This window comes from Heptranchias perlo, chromosome 4 (assembly GCF_035084215.1).
Source record: "Heptranchias perlo isolate sHepPer1 chromosome 4, sHepPer1.hap1, whole genome shotgun sequence".
Lineage (NCBI taxonomy): Eukaryota > Metazoa > Chordata > Chondrichthyes > Hexanchiformes > Hexanchidae > Heptranchias > Heptranchias perlo.
In genome coordinates, this window is record NC_090328.1 from 4,212,002 (window position 1) to 4,235,549 (window position 23,548).

At 45.0% G+C, this 23,548-nt stretch overlaps 1 protein-coding gene across 1 annotated transcript in view; it reads left to right on the forward strand.

Moving 5' to 3' along the window:
* Positions 1 to 1,787: 1,787 nt before the first annotated feature.
* paip1 (poly(A) binding protein interacting protein 1) overlaps positions 1,788 to 23,548 on the forward strand; it is a 47,898-nt gene continuing 26,137 nt past the window's right edge. The window contains exons 1-3 of the mRNA XM_067982385.1: positions 1,788 to 2,211; positions 19,865 to 20,031; positions 23,116 to 23,319. Of these exons, the coding sequence (XP_067838486.1) occupies positions 1,872 to 2,211; positions 19,865 to 20,031; positions 23,116 to 23,319 (711 nt within the window). The 5' untranslated portion in view covers positions 1,788 to 1,871. The remainder of the gene's footprint in view (positions 2,212 to 19,864; positions 20,032 to 23,115; positions 23,320 to 23,548) is intronic.

The following is a 23,548-nucleotide window of genomic DNA, read 5'->3' on the forward strand; positions in this document are numbered from 1 at the left end:
GCGCCTCACAGGAGCGATCATCAAACAAAGTTTGACACCTAGCCACATTAGCAGATATTAGGACTTGGTCAAAGAGGCAGGTTTTAAGGAGCGACTTAAAGGAGGAGAGAGAGGCAGAGAGGTTTAGGGAGGGAATTCCAGAGCTCAGGGTCCAGGCAGCTGAAGGCACGGCCGCCGATGGTGGAGCGATTAAAATCGGGGATGCTCAAGAGGTCAGAATCGGAGGACGGCAGAGATCTTCGGTAAGGCCTTCGATAAAGTCCCGCACAGGAGACTGGTCAAGAAGGTACGAGCCCATGGAATCCAGGGTGCCTTGGCACTTTGGATACAAAACTGGCTTAGTGGCAGAAGGCAGAGGGTGATGGTCGAAGGTTGTTTTTGTGACTGGAAGCTTGTGGCCAGTGGGGTACCACAGGGATCGGTGCTGGGTCCCTTGCTGTTTGTGGTCTACATTAATGACTTGGATATGAATGTAAAAGGTATGATCAGTAAGTTCGCTGATGATACAAAAATTGGTAGGGTGGTAAATAGCGAGGAGGATAGCCTCAGTCTGCAGGACGATATAGATGGGTTGGTCAGATGGGCGGAACAGTGGCAAATGGAATTTAACCCGGAAAAGTGCGAGGTGATGCACTTTGGAGGGACTAACAAGGCAAGGGAATACACAATGAATGGGAGGACCGTGGCAAGACAGAGGGTCAGAGGGATCTTGGTGTGCAAGTTCACAGATCCCTGAAGGCGGCGGAACAGGTAGATAAGGTGGTAAAGAAGGCATATGGGATACTTGCCTTTATTAGCCGAGGCATAGAATATAAGAGCAAGGAGGTTATGATGGAGCTGTATAAAACACTGGTTAGGCCACAGCTGGAGTACTGTGTGCAGTTCTGGTCGCCACACTACAGGAAGGATGTGATCGCTTTGGAGAGGGTGCAGAGGAGATTCACCAGGATGTTACCAGGGCTGGAGCGCTTCAGCTATGATGAGAGACTGGGAAGATTGGTTTGTTTTCCTTGGAGCAGAGGAGGCTGAGGGGGGACATGATTGAGGTGTACAAAATTATGAGGGGCACAGATAGGATGGATACTAAGGAGCTTTTTCCCTTCGTTGAGGGTTCTATAACAAGGGGACATAGATTCAAGGTAAAAGGCGGGAGGTTTAGAGGGGATTTGAGAAAGAACTTTTTCACCCAGAGGGTGGTTGGAGTCTGGAACTCACTGCCTGAAAGGGTTGTGGAGGCAGGAACCCTCACAACATTCAAGAAGCATTTGGATGAGCACTTGAAATGCCATAGCATACAAGGCTACGGACCAAATGCTGGAATATGGGATTAGAGTAGACAGGGCTTGATGGCCGGCGCGGACACGATGGGCCGAAGGGCCTCTATCCGTGCTGTATAACTCTATGACTCTCTATGACTCTATCTCGGAGGGTTGTAGGGCTGGAGGAGGTTACAGAGATAGGGAGAGGGCCACGGAGGGATTTGAAAACAAGGATGAGAATTTTAAAACCGCGGCGTTCCCGGAACGGGAGCCAATGCAGGTCAGCGAGTGACAGGGGGTGACGGGTGAACGGGACTCGGTGCGAGTCAGGATACGGGCAGCAGAGTTTTCGCAGTAGCTCCAGGGACCAGCAGGTGGCGCGGGGAGTGGGAGTGCGGGAGGACTGGGCGAGTTTGCGGTGGTCTCCTCTTGCCCACCCCCCCAACCCCCGTCACGGCTGCTCCGTCCTCCCGGAAGCGTGACGGCCGGTTGTATTGATTGTTGCGCATTTCCGGCGCTGCGCGCCGTTTCCGGCTGTTTTGTTTTGAACCGGATGCGGCCGGGAGCTCGAGAAGCTTCCGCCGGAAGTGGAGGAGTAAACGGTAACGGACGATGGAGGGCGGCAAACCCGCCGCTTTCGACCGGGCGCCGGGAGCGGGTCGCGGCCGAGGCCGGGGATTCAGCGCTGGCCCGCAGGCCCCGGCTCCGGCCCCCGCCCCCGGCCCCGGCCCGGCCCCGGGGGTACGAGCCCAGGGACATGGCGACGGCGCCCAGGAAAACGGCCTGTGCGCGGGGCCGGGGCCGGGACCTGGACCTGGAGCCGGGGCCGGGACCGGGACGGCGAACGGGGCTGCGATCGTGCAGGGCAACGGGGTCCATGTGAAGAGCGGCATCCAGCAGCAGGAGCCGCTGAGGCAACCGCGGAGCAGCCCGCCCGCCGCCGAGTATTCAGGTAAATCGGCCCACACCTCACATAGAGACACACACACATAGATATAGATATAGATATAGATATATACAGGCAGCGTATAGAATCTATAGGGACAGGCTGTCCACTGTGGGGCATTCAGGTAAACAAATATACAAGCACCATATAGAATCTATAGGGACGAGCTGTCCGTTGCAGGGCGTTCAGGTAAACAAATGTATATATATATATAGGCACCATATAGAATCTATAGGGACATGCTGTCTATTGTGGGGCATTCAGGTAAACAAATATACAAGCACCATATAGAATCTATAGGGACGAGCTGTCCGTTGCAGGGCGTTCAGGTAAACAAATGTATATATATATATAGGCACCATATAGAATCTATAGGGACATGCTGTCTATTGTGGGGCATTCAGGTAAACAAATATACAAGCACCGTATAGAATCTATAGGACAGGCTGTCCACTGCGGGGCGTTCAGGTAAACAAACGTACAAGCACCGTATAGAATCTATAGGGACAGGCTGTCCACTGCGGGGCGTTCAGGTAAACAAATGTGTATATACATATATATATGCACACAGGCGCCGTATAGAATCTATACGGACTGGCTGTCCATTGCGGGGCGTTCGTGTAAATTAATATGTGTGTTCTAGTAATGTATAGGAACAGGTCTCCCGCTGCAGGGCATTGAGGTAAGTTAATATAAATACGCACGGATAATGTGCAGAATGTATAGGAATAGACTGCCCATTGCACACTGTGGAGATAAATTAGTGTAAGTATCTGCTGCTTATGTATTTAAAATGTAGGATCAGGCTACAGTGTATTGGGGTAAATGGATATGAATATACAGGTAATGTATCTAATATAGGAATTGCAGTGCATTCAGGTAAATTGATATAAATGCACACCAGTAATTTATATCAAATATAGGAATAGGCTATCCATTGCAGGGTATTCCAATTAATTAATGTGAATGTATACAAGTAATGTATATAAAATTCAAGAACATGCTTCTCATTACAGGGTTTTCAGGTAAATTAACAAATATATAAAGGTAATGTAAATAATGTAGGAACAGGCTGCCCAATGCAGGGTGTTCAACAACAGTAACTTGCATTTATATATCAGTGGGTGAACAGGACTTGGTGCGAGTTAGGATACAGGCAGCAGAGTTTTGGATGAGCTTAAGTTTAAGGAGGGCAGAAGATGGGAGGTTGGCCAGGAGAGCATTGGAATAGTCAAGTCCAGAAGTGACAAAGCGTTACAGCAGCAGATACGATCATAGTGGGTACAGCACAGCAGGAGGCCATTTGACCCATCGTGCCTGTGCCGGCTCTTTGTCCCACTCCCCCTGCTCTTTCCCCACAGCCCTGTGAATTTTTTCCCTTCAAGTATTTATCCAATTCCCTTTTGAAAGTTATTATTGAATCTGCTTCCACCGCCCTTTCAGGCAGTGCATTCCAGATCATTACAACTCGCTGTGTAAAAAAAAATGTTTCCTCATTTCGCCTCTGGCTCTTTTGCCGATCACCTTAAATCTGTATCCTCTGGTTACTGACCCTTCTGCCATTGGAAACAGTTTCTCCTTATTTACTCTGTCAAAACTGTTCATGATTTTGAACACCTCTATCAAATCTCCCCTTAACCTTCTCTGTTCTAAGGAGAACAACCCCAGCTTCTCCAGTCTCTCCACATAACTGAAGTCCCTCATCCCTGGCACCATTCTAGTAAATCTCTTCTGCACCCTCTCTAAGGCTTTCACATCCTTCCTAAAGTGCGGTGCCCAGAATTGAACACAATGCTCCAGCTGAGGCCTAACCAGTGTTTTATAAAGGTTTGGCATAATTTCCTTGCTTTTGTACTCTGTGCCTCTATAAATAAAGCCCAGGATCCCATATGCTTTTTAACAGCTGTCTCAACTTTTCCTGCCACCTTCAAAGATTTGTGTACCTACACCCTCAGGTCTCTCTGTTCCTGCACCCCCTTTAAAATTGTACCATTTAGTTTATATTGCCGCTCTTCTTTCTTCCTACCAAAATGCATCACTTCACATTTCTCAGAATCATAGAAAGTTACGGCTCAGAAGGAGGCCATTCGGCCCATCATGTCCGTGTCGGCTGAAAAAAAGCTATCCAGTTTGATTCCACTTTCCAGCACTTGGTCCATAGCCCTGTAGGTTACGGCACTTCAAATGCACATCCAAGTACTTTTTAAATGAGTTGAGGGTTTCTGCCTCTACCACCCTTTCTGGAGACCCCCATCGTCCTCTGGGTGAAAAGATTTCTCCTCAGCTCCCCTCTAATCCTTCTACCAATTACTTTAAATCTATGGCCCCTGGTCACTGACCCCTCTGCTAAGGGAAATAGGTCCTTCCTATCCACTTTATCTAGTCTCGTCATAATTTTATATACCTAAATTAAATCTCCCCTCAGCCTCCTTTGTTCCAAAGAAAACAACCTCAGCCTATCCAATCTTTCCTCATGGCTAAAATTCTCCAGCCCTGGCAACGTCCTTGTAAATTCTCTGCGTAAATTTCATCTGCCATGTGTCTGCCCATTTCACCAGTCTGTCTACGTTCTCCTGGAATCTGTTCCTATCCTCCACATTGTTTACTAAATTTCCGAGTTTCGTGTCATCTGCAAATTTTGAAATTATACCCTCTATACCCAAGTCCAGGTCATTAATATATATCAAAAAGAGCAGTGGTCCCAACACCAACCCCTGGGGAACACCATTGTATAGTTCAATCCAGTCTGAAAAACAACCATTCACCATTACTCTCTGCTTTCTGTCCCTTAGCCAATTTTGTATCCATGCTGCCACTGTCCCTTTAATCCCATGGGCTTTAATTTTGCTAACAAGTCTATTATGTGGTTCTTTATCAAATGCCTTTTGAAAGTCCATATACACATCAATCGCACTACCCTCACCAATCCTCTCCGTTACTCCATCAAAGAACTCAATCAAGTTAGTCAAACACAATTTTCTTTTAACAAATCCATGCTGACTTTTATTTATTAGCCCATGCTTTTCCTAGTGCCAATTAATTTTGTCTAGGATTATTGTCTCTCAAAGTTTCCCCACAACTGAGGCTGGACTGACTGGCCTGTAGTTGCCAGGTTTATCCCTCTTCCCCCTTTATGAACAGGGGTGTAACATTTGCAATCCTCCAGTCCTCCGGCACTGTCCCCATATCTAAGGAGGATTGGAAGATTGTGGCCAGAGCCTTCGCAATTTCCATCCTTTCCTCCCTCAATAACCGAGGATGCATCCCATCCGGACCGGGCGACTTTTCTACTTTGAGTACTGCCAATCTTTTAAATACCTCCTCTTTATCTATTTTTATCCTATCCAATATCACTACTACCTCCTGCTTTACTGCTACAATGGCAGCATCCTCTTCTCTAGTGAAGACAGATGTGAAGTATTCATTTAGTACCTCAGCCATGACCTCTGCCTCCATAAAAAGATCTTTTTTGTCCCTAATTGCTCCCATGCTTCCTTTGACCACCCTTTTACTATTTATATGTTTATAAAAGACTTTAGGGTTCCCTTTTATGTTAGTCGCTAATCTATTCTCCTACTCTCCCTTTGCCCCTCTTATTCCCTTTTTTAGATCTCTGTTCTTTCTGTATTTAGCCTGGTTCTCTACTGTATTCATAGAATCATAGAGAGGTTGCATCACGGAAGGAGGCCATTCGGCCTGTCGCGTCCGTGCCGGCTCTCCAACAGCAATCCAGCTAGTCCCACTCCCCCACCCTATCCCCGTAGCCTTGCAAATTTTTTTTTCTTCAAGTACTTATCCAATTCCCTTTTGAAGGCCATAATTGAATCTGCCTCCACCACCTCCTCAGGCAGTGCATTCCAGATCCGAACCACTCGCTGTGTGACAAAAAAAAGTTTTTTCTCATATCACCTTTGGTTCTTTTGCCAATCACCTTAAATCTGTGTCCTCTGGTTCTTGACTCTTCTGCCAATGGGAACAGTTTCTCTCTCTCTCTCTACTCTGTCTGGACCCTTCATGATTTTGAACACCTCCATCAAATCTTCCTTTAACCTTCTCTGTTCTAAGGAGGACAACCCCAGCTTCTCCAGTCTATCCACGTAACTGAAGTCCTTCATCACCGGAACCATTCCAGTAAATCTCCTCTGCACCCTCGCTAAGGCCTTCCCATCCTTCCTAAAGTGCAGTGCCCAATACTCCTGATGAGGCCCAACCGTGATTTATAAAGGTTTAGTATAACTTCCTTGCTTTTGTACTGTGTGCCTCTTATTTATAAAGCCAAAGATCCCATATGCTTTTTTAACAGCTTTTTCAACTTGCTCTGCCACCTTCAAAGATTTGTGTACGTACACCCCCCAGATCTCTCTGTTCCTGTACCCTTTAGTTTATCCCATTAGTTTATATTGCTTCTCCTCTTTCTTCCTTCCAGAATGTATCACTTCACACTTCTCTGCGTTAAATTTCATCTGCTATGTGTCTGCCCATTTCACCAGTCTGTTCCTATCCTCCTCACTGTTTACTACATTTCCGAGTTTCGTGTCATCTGCAAACTTTGAAATTATACCCTCCATACCCAAGTCCAGATCTTTAATATATCTCAAAAAGAGCAGTGGTCCTAATACTGACCCCTGGGGAACACCACTGTATACTTCCCTCCAGTCTGAAAAACAACCATTCACCACAACTCAAAAGCAAAATGCTGCAGATACAGGAAATCTGAAATAAAAACACAAAATGCTGGAAAAGCTCAGCAAGTGAGGCAGCATCACTGGAACAGGCTATCCATTGCAGGGTGTTCAGGTAAGTTAAGATCAATTTTTGCCTAATATGTAAAATGCACGAATAGGCTACTATTATTCAGGTAAATTAATATAAATATATACAGTTAGTGTATCAAAAATGTCGGCTATTCAGGTAAATAGAGTATAGTTAATCAGGTAAATAGAGTATTCAGGTAAATGAATGTAAATATAGTTCACCACTACTCTCTGCTTTCTGTCCCTCAGCCAATTTTGTATCCACGCTGCCACTGTCCCTTTAATCCCATGGGCTTCAATTTTGCTAACAACTTTATTATGTGTTACTTTATTATGTGTTACTTTATCAAATGCCTTTTGAAAATCCATGTACACATCAACCGCACTACCCTCATCAGCCTTCTCCGTTACTTCAAAGAACTAAATCAAGTTAGTCAGACACGATTTACCTTTAACAAATCCGTGCTGGCTGTCATTTATTAACCCATGTTTTTCCAAGTGACAATTATTTTGTCCCGGATTGTTGTCTCTAAAAGTTTCCCCACATTAGGCTGACTGTACTAACCATTCCAGGTTATTCAGGTAAGTTAATATAAATGTACTCAGGTAATGTATATAATAAAGGGTGTTCATTGCAGGGTGTTCAGGTAAATTAAGATAAATTTTTTGCCTAATATATATAAAATGTAGGAATAGGCTACCCATTGTAAGTTATTCAGGTAAATTAATATAAATATATACAGATAGTGTATCAAAAATGTAGGAATAGGCTACTCATTCAAGTAAATGAATATAAATACATTATAATGTATATCATAGCGCACTGCAGGTCGAATGTATTGTCGGTAGTCACTGGAATGACTACTGTGCGTGAATAAATCACACTTTCTCTTTACACTCTACAGTTTATAAACACAAAACAAAGGCTACAACAAGTATACGATCACAATCATTTTTTAATCCTCTCAGGCACATAGAGCATTAAAAGGCACAAGACCATTCAGTTTACTCATGTTGTGAAATATACAGTCTTTTTGAATTTTACCTTTTTAATAAAGCTTTTAACAGTTGACATCTAGCTTTTTCTCTGAATAACTGAAAAAGCTTTGAGCAGAAACTACTAGAAGCTAAAGAAACAATATTGTCCCGCATAGCTGACTGACTGGCAGTGATGCTTTCTGTGAACATGGGTAAACTGCACATACTCAGCGTAAAGCCCAATTCAGCTCCTGTAACAGCTCTGGGCAAAAATACTCACTCCAAGCCCAGGCTTTTGGGAGAGGCTGAGGTCTTCAATTAAAAACTTCAACAAAAGCATTAAAAGGCACGAAAGATGGATAAACGGATAAATATAATCATTATTTCAAAATGTGTACTTTTTTTTATTTTGGTTAAATGCTTATTTTGGATAGTAAATTAGTTTACTGTGGGGGGGAAAATGGCGGATAAAAATAATTCAGGTTGGCACTTTGAGAGAATTATGGGAATCTGGTGATCAGATTATGCCATCAGAGTAACTAGGCCGTTTTCATTCAAAATGTGGACACAGGAATTTACAATGGAGAAATGTTATGAGAAACGGTATGACCGGAAATCAAGTGGCGCTGGCAGGGAGTGCCTGTCAAGGCAAGATTTTTAATCTAGATGTAAATTTGTACGTGCAATGTATGTAGTATGGAAACAGCCTTTTCACTACAGGATATTCAGTAGATTAACATAATTGAGGTGTATAAAACTATGACAGAACTAGATAGGGAGGATAGGAAGGACCTATTTCCCTTAGCAGAGGGGTCAGTGACCAGGGGCCATAGATTTAAAGTAATTGGTAGAAGGATTAGAGGGGAGCTGAGGAGAAATGTTTTCACCCAGAGGGTGGTGGGGGTCTGGAACTCACTGCCTTAAAAGGGTGAGAGAGGCAGAAACCTTCAACTCATTTAAAAAGTACTTGGATGAGTACTTGAAGTGCCGTAACCTACAGGGTTACGGACCAAGTGCTGGAAAGTGGGGATAAGCTGGATGGCTATCTTTTTTTGGCCGGCCTCCTGTGCCGTAAATTTCCATAATGTATACATGTTGATTTTATGGGGCGGGGCGGGGGGGTGCGTCAAGATCAAGTGTCAGAAGGAAGAGAGAACTTGCCTTTCATGTAGTGCCTTCCATGTCCTCACTTCATTCCAAAGCACTTTACAGCCATTGAAGTACTTTTTGAAGTGTAGACGTTGTTGTAATGTGGGAAACGTGGGAGCCACTTTGCGCACAGCAAGATCCCACAAACGTGATGTGATAATGACCAGATAATCTGTTTTTTAGTGATGTCAGTTGAGCGATAAATATTGGTCAGGGCACTGGGGAGAATTCCCAGCTCCTCTTTGAAATAGTGGCTGTGGGATCTTTTAAGTCAACCTGAGAGGGCAGTCGGGGCTTCGGTTTAATATCCCCTCCGAAAGATGGCATCTCCGACAGTGCAGCACTCCCTCAGTGCTGCCCTGGGAATGTCGGCTTAGATTATGTGCTCAGGTCTTTGGAGTGGGACTTGAACCCAGGACCTTCTGACTCGGAGGCGAGAGCAATGGCTGACACCGTTTTGTAGTGTTGCGGGGTTAGAGACTGGACCAGAGAATGTGTACATTCAGTCCTTTTTTCTGTTATATTAATTGCTGTGTCCACATTTACAATGGGAGCTGCCGATGTAAACTTGTCATATGACTAACTACACCATCCTGCCATTGGTGGCTCTGCAGCATTTTCAGGATGCAGTTGCACATGAACAGTCGACATTGGCAGTTTCTATTATAAATGTGGACTCAAAAATTCACGATGGTTAAGGTTGATAGGAAGTGTGTGGAGACAGGCGACACCTGCCTGCTGAAGGGTGTTCAGGTAAATATCCTAAATCTCTGTATATAGTTAAAAATCTTGCGTATGGTGTGCACCTTCTGTTCATTTTATATCAGTCTTTTAAAATGGAGCACCAAAATCAACATTTGTAGCAGGAATTCCTGTGTAAACATTTCATAATGATATAAATTGGATGTAGACATTTGTCACTCGTTTGTTGATGAACCGAACAAATTACTCAAAAAGCTTTTTGAAGAAAATATTTGCCTTGCTATTTTTGTTCATTAACTGAAATTTCTAATGTCCAAAATAAAGTTTTAAAATAAAAATTGTATATTTTGCAACATGAATAAATTTACGCATTGATTGGTCTCGTTTGTCTTTTAATGCTTTCAAGCCTGGACTTCAATTGGTGGTTGTTTCTACCTCATTTGATGGAAGTTTCAATCACATCTGAGCATGTGCAGTTTGCAGAGGTTCCCAGTCTGCAATCTCGGCATTAACAGGACAGTAAGGGTAGGGACTGTGAGGATTTGAGACTTTCTTTGCTTTTTCCAAAAGGCTTTGAAAGAAACTGGGAGATTGAATTCTCAAATCTTTATTTCAACTATGTGGCGTCGTTAATGTTTAAAAAAAGGCGCTCCACGGTGGTGTATTCAAAATATGGACACCAAGCCGAAGAAGATGATATTAGAAGGGGGGAACCAAAAGCTTGGTCAGAGGTGGGTTTTAAGGGTGGTCTTAAGGAGGAAAGGGAGCTGGTGGGGTTAGGGAGGGGATTCCAGAGTGGGGCACAGGTATCTGAAGGCACGGTCCCCAATGGTGGGGCAAAGGAGGAGAGGAGAGATGCACAAGAGGCAGAGTTGAGAGTGATGGAGAGTTTTGGAGTGGGTCACAGGGATGCAAGGTTATAAAGGGATTTAAACATGAGGATGAGAATTTTAAATTTGAGGTATCGGGGGGGTGGGGGGGGGACCAGGAGCAGATGTAGATCAGTGAGGACAAGGGCGATGGGTGAGACTTGGTGTGGGATAGGGTACAGGCAGCAGAGTTTTGAAGTTCACAGAGGGTGGAGGATGAGAGGCTGACCAGGACAGCATTGCAATAGTTGAGTCTAGAAGGTTTCTGTGGAAGATAAAATGAGTTGGGGCGGAGGTGGGCGATGTTACAGAGGTGGAAGTTGGTGGTCTTTGTGATGGAAAGGGCATGGAGTCAGAAATGCAGCTCGAGGTCAAATAGGATGCCAAGGTTGCTAACAGTCTGGTTCAGCCTGAGACACTGACTAGGAGGGGAATAGAATCAATGTCATGGGTACGGAGTTTGTGGTGGGGGCCAAAGACGATTGCTTTGGTCTTCCTCATGTTTAACCAAAGGAAATTGCAGCTCAGCCAAGACTGAATGACGGACAAGCAATCTTACATAGAATGTACATGCCAATGTTTATGCTCCACGTGCGCCTCCTCCCTCCCTACTTCATCAACGCTATCAGCATATCCTTCTATTCCTTTCTCCCCCATGTCTTCCCCTTAAATGCATCTATACTATTCGCCTCAACTACTCCTTGTAGTAGCAAGTTCCACTTTCTAACCACTCTCTGGGTAAAGAAGCTTCTCCTGAATTCCCTGTTGGATTTATCAGTGACTATCTTATATTTATGGCCCTAGTTCTGGTCTCCCCCGCAAGTGGACACATCTTCTCTACGTCTATCCAATCAAACCTTTTCATAATCTTAAAGACCTCAATCAGGTCACCCCTCAGTCTTTTTTCTAGAGGAAAGAGCCCCAGCCTTTCCATTCTTTCCTGACGGTTATAACCTCCCAGTCTGGTATCATCCTAGTAAATTTTTTTGCACCTTCTCCAATGCCTCTATATCCTTTTTATAATATGGAGACCAGAACAGTGCACAGTACTCCCAAGTGTGGTCTAACCAAGGTTCTATACATGTTTAACATTACTTCTCTGCTTTTCAATTCTGTCTCTCTAGAAATGAACCCCATTGCTTGATTTGCTTTTTTTTGTGTCCTTATCAACGTGAGTCGCTACTTTTAGTGATTTGTGTATCTGCCCCCACAGATCACTCTGCTCCTCTACCCCATTTAGACTCTGATTATCCAAGCAGTGTGAGGCCCCCTTATTCTTCCTACCAAAATGTAATACCTCACACTTACCTATATTGAAATTCATTTGCCAATTACATGCCCATTCTGAAAGTTTATTAATGTCATCTTGTATTTTGTCGCACTCCTCCATATTAACTATAAGAACGTAAGAAATAGGAGCAGGAGTAGGCCATACGGCCCCTCGAGCCTGTTCCGCCATTCAATCAGATCATGGCTAATCTTCAACCTCAACTCCACTTTCCTGTCCAATCCCCATTTCCCTTGATTTCCCCTAGAGGCCAAAAATCTATCTATCTCAGCCTTGAACATATTCAACGGCTCGGCATCCACAGCCCTCTCGGGTAGAGAATTCCAAAGATTCACCACCCTCTGTGAAGAAATTCCTCCTCATCTCAGTCTTCAATGGCCGACCCCTTATCCTGAGACTATGCCCCCAAGTTCTAGACTCTCCAGCTAGGGGAAATAACCTCTCAGCATCTACCCTGTCAAGCCCCCTCAGAATCTTGTATGTTTCAATGAGATCACCTCTCATTTTTCTAAACTCCAGACAGTATAGGCCCATTCTACCCAATCTCTCCTCATAGGACATCCCTCTCATCCATGCTAATATATTACCCTCAACCCCACGAGCCTTTATCTTGCGTAGCAACCTTTTATGTGGCACCTTATCGAATGCCTTTTGAAAATCCAAATATATTACATCCACTGGTTCCCCTTTATCTACCCCACTGGTTACATCCTCAAAAAACTCTAATTAATTTGTCAAACACGATTTCCCTTTCATAAAACCATGTTGACTCTGCCTAATCATATTATGATTTTCGAAATGCCCTGTTACCACCTCCTTAATAATGGAACCCCCTACAACCACCCCCCCCCCCCCAATTCGGTGTCTGCAAATTTTGAAATTGTTCTTCTGATTCCCGACAGTTTATGTAAATGGTGAACAAAGTGGTCCTAGCATCAAACCCTGTGGAACACCACTTCCCACCTTTTGCCACTCTGAGTAGCTACCCATAACCCCTACTCTCTTTTCTGTTTTGTAGCCAGCTTGCTATCCATTCTGCTACCTGTCCCTGACTCCACATGCTCTGACCTTAGTCATGAGTCTACTATGCAGTACCTTATCGAAGGCCTCTTGAAAATCCAAATGCATTGCATTATTGCGATACCCTTGTTTACCCTTTCTGTTACTTCAAAGAATTCAATAAGGTTGGTCAGCATGACCTTCCCTTTTGAAATCCGTGCTGACTATTTTGTATTATATTTTCAGTCTCTAGATGTTTTTCTATTACATCTTTTAATAAAGATTCCATCATCTTTCCTACCACTGACATTGAGCTAATTGGTCTGTAGTTTCCTGGAGTGGTTCTGTCTCCCTTTTTAAATATTAGAATCATATTAACCGTCCGCCAGTCCTCTGGCACTATTCTGCTTTCTGATGAATTTTTATATCTATGTAATAGTGCCTCTGCTATCTTCTCCCTAACTACTTTTAATATGCGTGGATGCAATCCATCCAGACCAGGGGTTTTATCCTCTCTAAGTTTGATTAGTTTATCAATTATTTCCCCCCCTTTCTATCTTACATGTCTTTATACCTTTTTTGATCTCTCCTAATGTCATGCCCATCAAGTTAGTCTCCCTGGTAAATACTGAGGCAAAGTAATTATTTAATATTTCTGCCATTTCGCTGTCATTACCTGTGTTTGTCGTGTGTATCCCTTAGTGGCCCTATCAATAACTATACCCCACTGACTATATAGAGGCAGTCGAGAGAGGTGGTGCAGAGGTAGAGACATGTGGAAACTGACCGAATGTCTGCAGATAATGTAATTTCAGAGAAGCATGTAGAGGAGGAAAAGGAGGAGGGCAAGAGTAAATCCTCGGGGTGGGGGGTTGTGGAGGTACTGGTGTAGGGGGGAGAAGGGAAGCCGTTGCTGGAGATGTTTTGGCTACGAACGGATAGGTAAGAGTGGAACCAAGTGAGGGCAGTCGCAGTCGTTATTAGCAAATGCTGTGCTCTATTCTGCATTCCGACGGCACCTCTAATTCGCAGCTCCTGTGATTGTGGTTTCTTTGCATTTAGAAAAGGGCTGGAAAACAATGGGGAGGAAGTTATGTTACAGCTGTACAGAGCTCTGGTTAGATCCCAGCTGGAGCACTGCATTCAGTTCTGGGCACCGCACCTCAGGAAGGATATATTGGTCTTGGAGGGGGTGCAACGCAGAGTCACCAGAATGATACCGGGCTAAAAAGGTTAAATTATGAGGACAGGTTGCATAGATTAGGCTTGTATTCCCTTAAATATGGAAGATTAAGGGGTGATCTCAATGAAGTGTTTAAAATGATTAAAGGATAGGGTAGATGGAGAGAAACTATTTCCTCTGGTGGGAGAGTCCAGAACAAGGGAGCATAATCTTAAAATTAGAGCTAGGCTGTTCAGTGGGTGATGTCAGGAAGCACTTCTTCACACAAAGGGGAGTGGAAATCTGGAACACTCTCCCCAAAAAACTGTTGAGGCTGGGGATGAATTAAAAATTTCAAAACTGAGATTGATAGAATTTTGTTGGGTAAGGGTACCGAGGGATATGGAGCAATGGCAGGAAAATGGAGTTGAGGTGCAGAGCAGCCATGATGTAATTGAATGGTGGGACAGGCTCGAGGGGCTGAATGGCCTTCTCTCGTTCCTGTGTTCCTAAAACCAAGACCGGGAATTTTCATGAAGCTGATCGCGCTCCACCATCGTCATTTCACTGGAAGTGCGACGTAACTCCGTTCGCACTGCTTGTCCGCCATCCAGACTTGGACGAGCTGCATTTTCTCCTAATTGTTGGGAAGGCCGAAGCCGTCATACGTAGACTGAGTTTCCGCCGGAGCTGCGGCAGTGCAACTCCAAGGAAATTCCTGGTTCAAACCATTGCCCGCTGAGAAGGGATTATTTTGGTGCCTCGTCTGTTTAGTACTGTTTTACAATCTGTATTCTGAACCAGTTTTGGGGGGCTTAAGGGTTTTTTTTGTAGCAGAATGTGGAAACTTTGTAAATGATTAAATTCTAGGTATTTTGTAAGATGAAATTTTGTTTATGGAAAAATATGTTAACTGCATGAGTTGGTAAACTCACTAGTAATGCACTAAACGAGTAAGTTTTCCAGCTCTGCCCAGGTACGGATCGGGGTTGCATGTTCTTATGTTCTTAAATGGAGGGACGCTAACCTTGATTTGTTGCTGTCAGAGCCCCATCACAAGGACAGAGTGAGACCTGTTCTTTCAGTGCTATTCCCATTACCGTCCGTCTTTAACACCGTTGCACTTGCACTGTCCACAAATTTACTTCCCCCCCCACCTCACAAGTTGCCTGGGATGTTTGCCGATAACAAATGTTCCAGCCCCCTCAAAAAAAAATTTTGTTTTCTTGCAAGGAGGAGGAAACATCATTGATTTAAAGATACATGGGGGAGGGGGGTTGCTGATACCCCATTGATCCCGATTTTAAGTGCTGCGCTATGAAGGGAATTACACATGCCAGTGTTTACACTTGGAGCCTGGAAGGTTGAGACTGTCACAACTTAAGTGAACCTGTTCTGATACTTATTCGAGGTTTGTTGTCAACCTGATTGAGCGTGGAATTTGTGACGGGAAATAAGCAATAACCGCGATTATAAACAAGTCGCACTTGAGGCGTGAACGGCTGGTTCAACTGCACGATATAATCGGCGCGCGTAATGCAGTTTAAGTGGCACCTTTGCAACTGACGCCTATGGTCATGGCAGATGGTCGGTGCCCTTCACCCGATATAGGAGACAGTCCGTGATAAGCAGGAACAGTGCAAGTGGTTGGGACTGTATTACGTAGAGGACACAGTGAAATGTTATATGTGTGTGTGTGTGTGTGTGTGTGTGTGTGTAAAGGAGCAGCCACCCACAGCAGAAATAGGAAATGAACACTTAAAATGGGGATCAGTGGGGTATCTGCAATTCTCCCCCCCCCCCCCCCCCCCCCCCCAATATGTAACTTTATATCAATGACGTTGCCTCCTTCTCCGTGTGGAAATTGGGAGGGGAAATATTTGTAATCGGCAACTGCCCCGGCAACTTGTGAGGTGGGGGGAAGTAAATTTGTGGACAGTGCAAGTGCAACGGTGTTAAACGGGCGGTAGTGGGAATAGCATTGAATAGAGATGGCATTGTGCTGAAGGAACCAGCGCCCCGCCGATCTCGGGTGGACACCGCTGGGCTCAAAGAAAGCCCAGTCCAGCACAAGGCGCTGCCATTCATTGTATTCAGCTGCAAAAACAGCCCAGTCCAGTCCAGCACTGGGAAGCAATCAGGAGCAAGAATCCTGGCAGATTTTCCCTTCCCCAGCCCAGTAGCCCAGCAAGCCACTCAGTTGAGGATGGGCAATAAATGCCGGCCTTGCCAGTAACGACGCCAATCCCAAGAATGAATTGAAAAAACATAAATTGAAAAAGCTGAGTGTGGAGTTGCTGCCCTTCTGGTGGGTGGGGGCTGCAAAATTTACTGCTTTTTGTTTGAAGGCCAGGTAATGAGGTATGATTACTTTTCCTTGTCAATCTCCTCAGCAGCCCCTCTACCCTGTAGCTCTCCACAAACGGGACGGGCGTGGGAAGAACCCGGGAAACGAGATTTGAGTGCTCAAGCATGACAGGGAATAAACAAATAGTTAACAAAAGAGAAATACTCTCGTGTTTAGACAGCTCCTTAACACATGTCGAAGGTCTTTCCGTAGCAGGAATTGGGTTTTGGAGTCCAGCTGTTGTGTAGGCGAGGTAGGTAGCCATTCCATGCCAGCAATGTCCAACATACACCGATGAGGACGAATGACCAGTCAGTCTGTTTCTTCGCTGGTGTTGGTTGAGGGAGGAATTGGTGGCCTGGACATCAAAAGAATTGCCTCCTCTTCCTATACTGTTGTGGGATCTTTCTAACGTCCACCAGAACAGATAGACAGCCTCAGTTTAACATCTCATCTCAAAGAGGGCTGCAAATTGGGGGCTTCAGCTGAAAAGAGCCACTGCAAAGCTCTGTGGACTTGCAGGGACATGGATTCAATCTACTCTGTCCTTGTTTCTCAGTTCCCATTTTCAGGAGCTGCTGAGTTGGAAACCAGGCACCTTCCCATGGGATGGGGGAAGCATTGCCACCAGCTGCTAAATGCATCTCCCTTCATCCTCCCCACCCACCAAAGTAACTGACAGGAAGGTTTAATTGGCAGAGAGCCGAGGGCAGCTCAACTTTTCAGCCTCAGAAGGTACACGGCCCAAGATCTGCAAGAGGTGGGGGGCGGGTGGAAGCTGCAAAAATTTCATGTGTTTTGGTGAGGGGCTAACTGTCCCAGAATATGTGAAATAACCTGGAGTAATTCACACACAGTCTCATCAGAGGTTAAGATTTGGCTGTTTCTGTCCATTTCTGACTTCTGACCAATTTCATTAAATGGACAGAACAACTGACTTTGTACCTACAGCTTTCCACCACTGGGAGTTTTCCTCACCATGTCTGGGTCTGTTGTAGACTCATTGATAGAGATTGATTGTTATGATTAGTCAACAACTCCATTATTGTTGCCTCATGCGAGTACCAGGATGGTAGAAAATAATAGCACTAAAGAGTGACAAATCCCCAGGACCAAATGGTTTCCATCCCAGGGTTTTAAAGGAAGTTGGTGAGCACATTGCAGATGCTCTAACTATAATCTTTCAAAGTTCTCTAGATTCAGGAACTGTCCCTCTAGATTGGAAAATTGCACGTCACTCTGCTTTTTAAGAAAGGAGAGAGAGGGAAACCGGGGAATTATAGACCAGTTAGCCTCACATCTGTTGTGGGGAAATTGCTGGAGTCTATAATTAAGGATAGGGTGACTGAACACCGAGAATTTTCAGTTAATCAGGGAGAGCCAGCATGGATTTGTGAAAGGTAGGTCGTGCCTGACAAACCTGATTGAATTTTTTGAAGAGGTGACTAAAGTAGTGGACAGGGGAATGTCAATGGATGTTATTTACATGGACTTCCAGAAGGCATTTGATAAGGTCCCACATAAGAGACTGTTAGCTAAGATAGAAGCCCATGGAATCGAGGGAAAAGTACGGACTTGGTTAGGAAATTGGCTGAGCGAAAGGCGACAGAGAGTCGGGATAATGGGTAGGTACTCACATTGGCAGGATGTGACTAGTGGAGTCCCGCAGGGATCTGTCTTGGGTGCCTCAATTATTCACAATATTTATTAATGACTTAGATGAAGGCATAGAAAGTCTCATATCTAAGTTTGCCAATGACACAAAGATTGGTGGCATTGTAAGCAGTGTAGATGAAAACATAAAATTACAAAGGGATATTGATAGATTATGTGAATGGGCAAAATTGTGGCAAATGGAATTCAATGTAGACAAATGTGAGGTCATCCACTTTGGATCAAAAAAGGATAGAACAGGGTACATTCTAAATGGTAAAAAGTTAAAAATAGTGGATGTCCAAAGGGACTTAGGGGTTCAGGTACATAGATCATTGAAGTGTCATGAACAGGTGCAGAAAATAATCAAGAAGACAAATGGAATACTGGCCTTTATATCTAGAGTACAAGGGGGCAGAAGTTATGCTGCAGCTATGCAAAACCTTGGTTAGACCGCACCTGGAGTACTGTGAGCAGTTCTGGGCACCGCACCTTCGGAAGGACATATTGGCCTTGGAGGGAGTGCAGCGTAGGTTTACTGGAATGATACCCGGACTTCAAGGGTTAAGTTACGAGGAGAGATTACAAAAATTGGGGTTGTATTCTCTGGAGTTTCGAAGGCTAAGGAGTGATCTGATCGAAGTTTATAAGATATTAAGGGGAACGGATAGGGTGGATAGAGAGAAACTATTTCCACTGGTTGGGGATTCTAGGAGTAGGGGGCAGAGTCTAAAAATTAGAGCCAGACCTTTCAGGAGCGAGATTAGAAAACATTTCTACACACAGTGTTGTAGAAGTTTGGAACTCTCTTCCGCAAACGGCAATTGATACTAGCTCAATTGCTAAATTTAAATCTGAGATAGATAGCCTTTTGGCAACCAAAGTATTAAGGGATATGGGCCAACGGCAGGTATATGGAGTTAGATCACAGATCAGCCATGATCTTATCAAATGGTGGAGCAGGCACAAGGGGCTGAATGGCCTACTCCTGTTCCCATGTTCCTATGTTCCTATGTAGAAGGCGAACTGGATGGACCTTGGTCTTTTTTCATCTAGCAATTCCTATGTTCCTTCCTGTACTTGCGTAGGATCATGTTGACAGCCCCTGTAAGTCAGAACCTTTACCCACTCAGGCTGGGAAACCTGACCAAAGGACAATTAGATGCTTGTACATTCCTCCCTCCCCTCCTGCCCCCCCCCCCCCCCCACCTCCGGGGGCAGTCTTGCATTCAGATCCTCCAGATGTGAGGGGTTCGTTTATCACTGATGTCACTAGCGCAGGGTTACATAAGTGCGGCTAGAGTGCTTGTGGATTACTTCTGGCCTCAAACCTTGGCAGTCTGCCCCCGCGAAGACCAGGCCACTCAGCCCTATTTGCGTTTACATTTCTTATCGAACGGTTTGTCCTTTCAAATCTTGCAGGTCTGGAGTTCGGGCAGATCCTTCATTGGTGGGAAAAATCCTAAATCAGAACACCGGGATCTGTTAATATCAGCAAATTGAGATACTTGCAGACTAACACGAACATAGATTCAGACTTTATTGGTGTCTGCCTGAGGCTCCATGGTGCACACCCAATCAGCCCACAAAGGCAAAAAGATTAGGCATACATGAACTGGACCTTTGATGGAGAATCCTGAGCTTGTTGAGTGGAGCATGGAAACAAGAACCTTTCATGAGGAATTATTTGGGGGCACTGGAGGGCGGAAGGGAAGAAGGAGCAGAAAGATATCAAGACAGATTTTTGTAATTTTCCAGATAGCAGCAGCCGAGGGCAAACGGCACTGGGACCTCACGACCAGTATCTATCGCACAGCACAAACACTGCCATGGTTAAACCACAGAGGGTGGAAGCATTCACCATCCAGTCGAAACTATCGGCTAGCGCACCAGAGTTCTACCCACCAGGCTTCATGGCGATGTCGGTGAGTATGGAGAGAAGGTACTGCTCACTGCTGTACATTTTAGGGAAAGCTATGTGTTCTCCTGCTGGAAGTGCTACAAGATTAAATATTCCTCTGATGTATCTAACTTTCTTATCTGGTTGGTTCTAGGCTAGAGTGTTAGTTAGTTAAGTTCACCAGCAATGCAGCACGGGCAGCCGTGGTCTCTTGTCTTGTGGCAGGGATGGCTAGCTGCTGTGTCCAGGCCCAAGCAATTCGGCCCTCAATCCGGACAACAGGGTCATAGAATCATGCAGCACAGAAGGAGGCCATTCGGCTCATCGTGCTATCAGTGCGTACATTTGTTTATTCACTGGTTTGTCCTGTTTTAATTACATGGGCCTGAAAGTTTGGAAAGAGCTGTTCTTAGCCCTGTCATATCGTTGCTGGATGAATCTTAAATCAGAACACCAGGATCTGCTAGTGTCAACAACTTGGATTATGTACAGATTAATGGGAGCATGATTTCAAGTGACAGCCTTGGTTCAGTGGTAGCACACTTGCCTCTGAGTGAGAAGGTTGTGGGTTCAAGTCCCACTCGAGACTTGAGCACACAATCTAGGCTGACATTCCGGTGTAGTACTGAGGGAATGCTGCACTGTCAGGTGAGACATTAAACCGAGGCCCCATCTGTAAAAGATCCCATGGCACTATTTGAAGAGCAAGGGAGTTCTCCCTGGTGTCCTGGCCAATATTTATTTATGTCTCAACCAACATCACTAAAACAGATTGTCTGGTAATTTATCTCATTGCTGTTTGTGGGACCTTGCTGTGCACAAATTGGCTGCCGCCTTTTCTATTTTACAACAATGACTAAAATTTGTCAGAAATACTTCATTGGCTGTGAAGCCCTTTGGGACATTCTGAGGTCATGAAAGGTGCTGCCCTTAATCTAACTCGCACCAAGTCCTGTTCACTCATCACACCCTGTGCTCGCTGACCTACATTAGCTTCTGGTCCGGGAACGCCTCGATTTTAAAATTCTCATCCTTGTTTTCAAATCCCTCCATGGCCTCGCCCCTCCCTATCTCTGAAACCTCCTCCAGCCCTACAACCCTCTGAGATCTCTGAGCTTCTCCAATTCTTGTCTCTTGCGTATCCCCGATTTTAATCGCTCCACTATTGGTGGCCGTGCCTTCAGCTACCTAGGCCCTATGCTCTGGAATTCCCTCCCTAAACCTTTCTGCGTCCTTTAAGACTCCTCTTAAAACCTACCTCTTTGACCAAGCTTTTGGTCACCTGTCCTAATATCCTATGGAGTTCGGTGTTAAAATTTGTTGGAAAATCACTCTTGTGAAACACCTTGGGACGTTTTACAACATTAAAGGCGCTATATAAATGCAAATTGTTGTATACAAATGCAAGTCCTTTCTTCCTTAAATGTTATAAACTTGGCCCCTGAGGCTCCATGGTACGTACATATATGACTGACAAAGACTTTGGATCTTGGACAACTGCCCACCTTCTCGGGGTGGGGAGCAGTTTCCACTAATTATTTCCTGAAATAGGCTTGTGTTTTTGCATCCCTGGGCATTATCAGCATGAGAGTGTTTGGTGGGTCGTGTCGAGGGAGCTTTACTCTCTATCTCACACTCACTTCAAAATTCCTCCCCCAGCATCCTGAGCACAAAATCTAGGCTGACACTCCAGTGAAGTACTGAGGAAGTGCTGCATTGTTGGAGGTGCCATCTTTCGGATGAGATGTTAAACCGAGGCATCGTCTGCCCTCTCAGGTGGACACAAAAGATCGCACGGCACTATTTTGAAGAAAAGCAGGGGAGTTCTCCCCGGGGTCCTGGCCAATATTTATCCCTCAACCAACATCATTAAAAAAAAATAATCTGGTCATTTATCTCATTGCTGTTTGTGGGATCTTGCTGTGTGCAAATTGGCTGCCGCGTTTCCTACACTACAACAGTGATTACTCTTAAAGTATTTTATTGGCTGTAAAGTGCTTTGGGACGTCCTGAGGTCATGAAAAGTGCTACATAAATGCAAGTCTTTCTTACTCAGTAACCCCTCCCCCCAGTGCCCTGTGTTACTAACAGTATCTCTACTGATGTTAATCCAGCTGCCTCACACTCTCACTCTGTAACCCCTCCCCCCAGCACTGTATCTTCACTGATGTTAATCTAGCACCCTCACTTTGAGTCCAGTAACTCCTCCCAGTCAGTTCTCCAGCTGTTGACATTACTCGTTTCTTGAGTAAATGCATATATTTCTAATTTGATGAAGCAATGAGAATTAAATGTTGGTGTTGCTGGAGTGGTTTAGCCATGGGGCGTGTTTGCTTCTCTTGCCCTATTTTGTATTGACGCTGATGTTCCTTGTGCTCTGCTGCAGGCTGGTGTGGTGCTGAAAGGTGCAGTTTGTTAATCGCATTTTTGAAAGAAATAAAGGCTCTCTTGTATTTATCATCACGATGTTACAGTTGCATAAAGCTCTGGCCAGACCCCATTTAGAGTACTGCGTTCAGTTCTGAGCATCGCATCTCAGGAAGGATATATTAGCTTTGGAGGGGATGCAGAGTCACCAGTTCCTCGGTGCTGTAACATGTATCCGTGTGTGCTGTCTGAGACCATCAGCTTTTGGCTTTTTTCTAACCTCCATGCGATAAGCTTTTAGGAAAAGAATCTGATAAAGGTCCCTAGAAGTGCCTTTATTGGGTTTCCTAATTCCTGTTTTGAAAGCTTGACCCCCATGCTCTGTTTTGCTCCCTTCCGATCCTGGTCTCCCGAGGCACGCTAGGAGCACAATACAGAGACCAGGAGTGTCTCCACCACTCCACGTTTGCTTTGCTGGAACAACAGGGATTCACTCAATAACAGCTGCACAGGGCCCCGCATCTTTTGTGTTTTGCCATGCGATCGGTTCTCTGTTTATACTTCGGAGAACCTTCACACCCGGTTGCTTTCTCTGACTCTCAAAAATACAAAGCAGAAAGAAGTTCTAAATCCTTACGCTGATCCTCTGAACGCTTCCTCGGAATGCAGTGGCCAAGTCTCTCTGACCATCCTCTCGCTCTGCATTGTCTGAAATGTCTCCCTGTCCTTGGTCTCTCCACAGAAAGCGATGCCGGACGAGGCCTATGTGGATTTTGAAATACCCCCTGACCTCACGCTTGCTGATTATCTCCAGGATTTTCTGAGTCTCCTGACCTCTCACCCTGGCAGCTTTGAGCTGGAGATTGTGCAGTTCACGGAGATGATGAACAGCTGGGTCACCACTGACGAAGCACTACAAGATGTGGTGGAAATAATCTACCAACAGGTAAGATTTATGGACGTGTGTGTGACGGTGACGCTTTGTTGGGGTGGGCGGGGGAAGAAATGTGCATGTATGAAATATTGTGGGTGCCATAGAGGGACGCACGTGTGTCCGTGTGTGAACATAAGAAATAGGAGCAGGAGTAGGCCATATGGCCCCTCGACCTCAACTCCACTTTCCCGCCCGATCCCCATATCCCTTGATTCCCCGAGAGTCCAAAAATCTATCTATC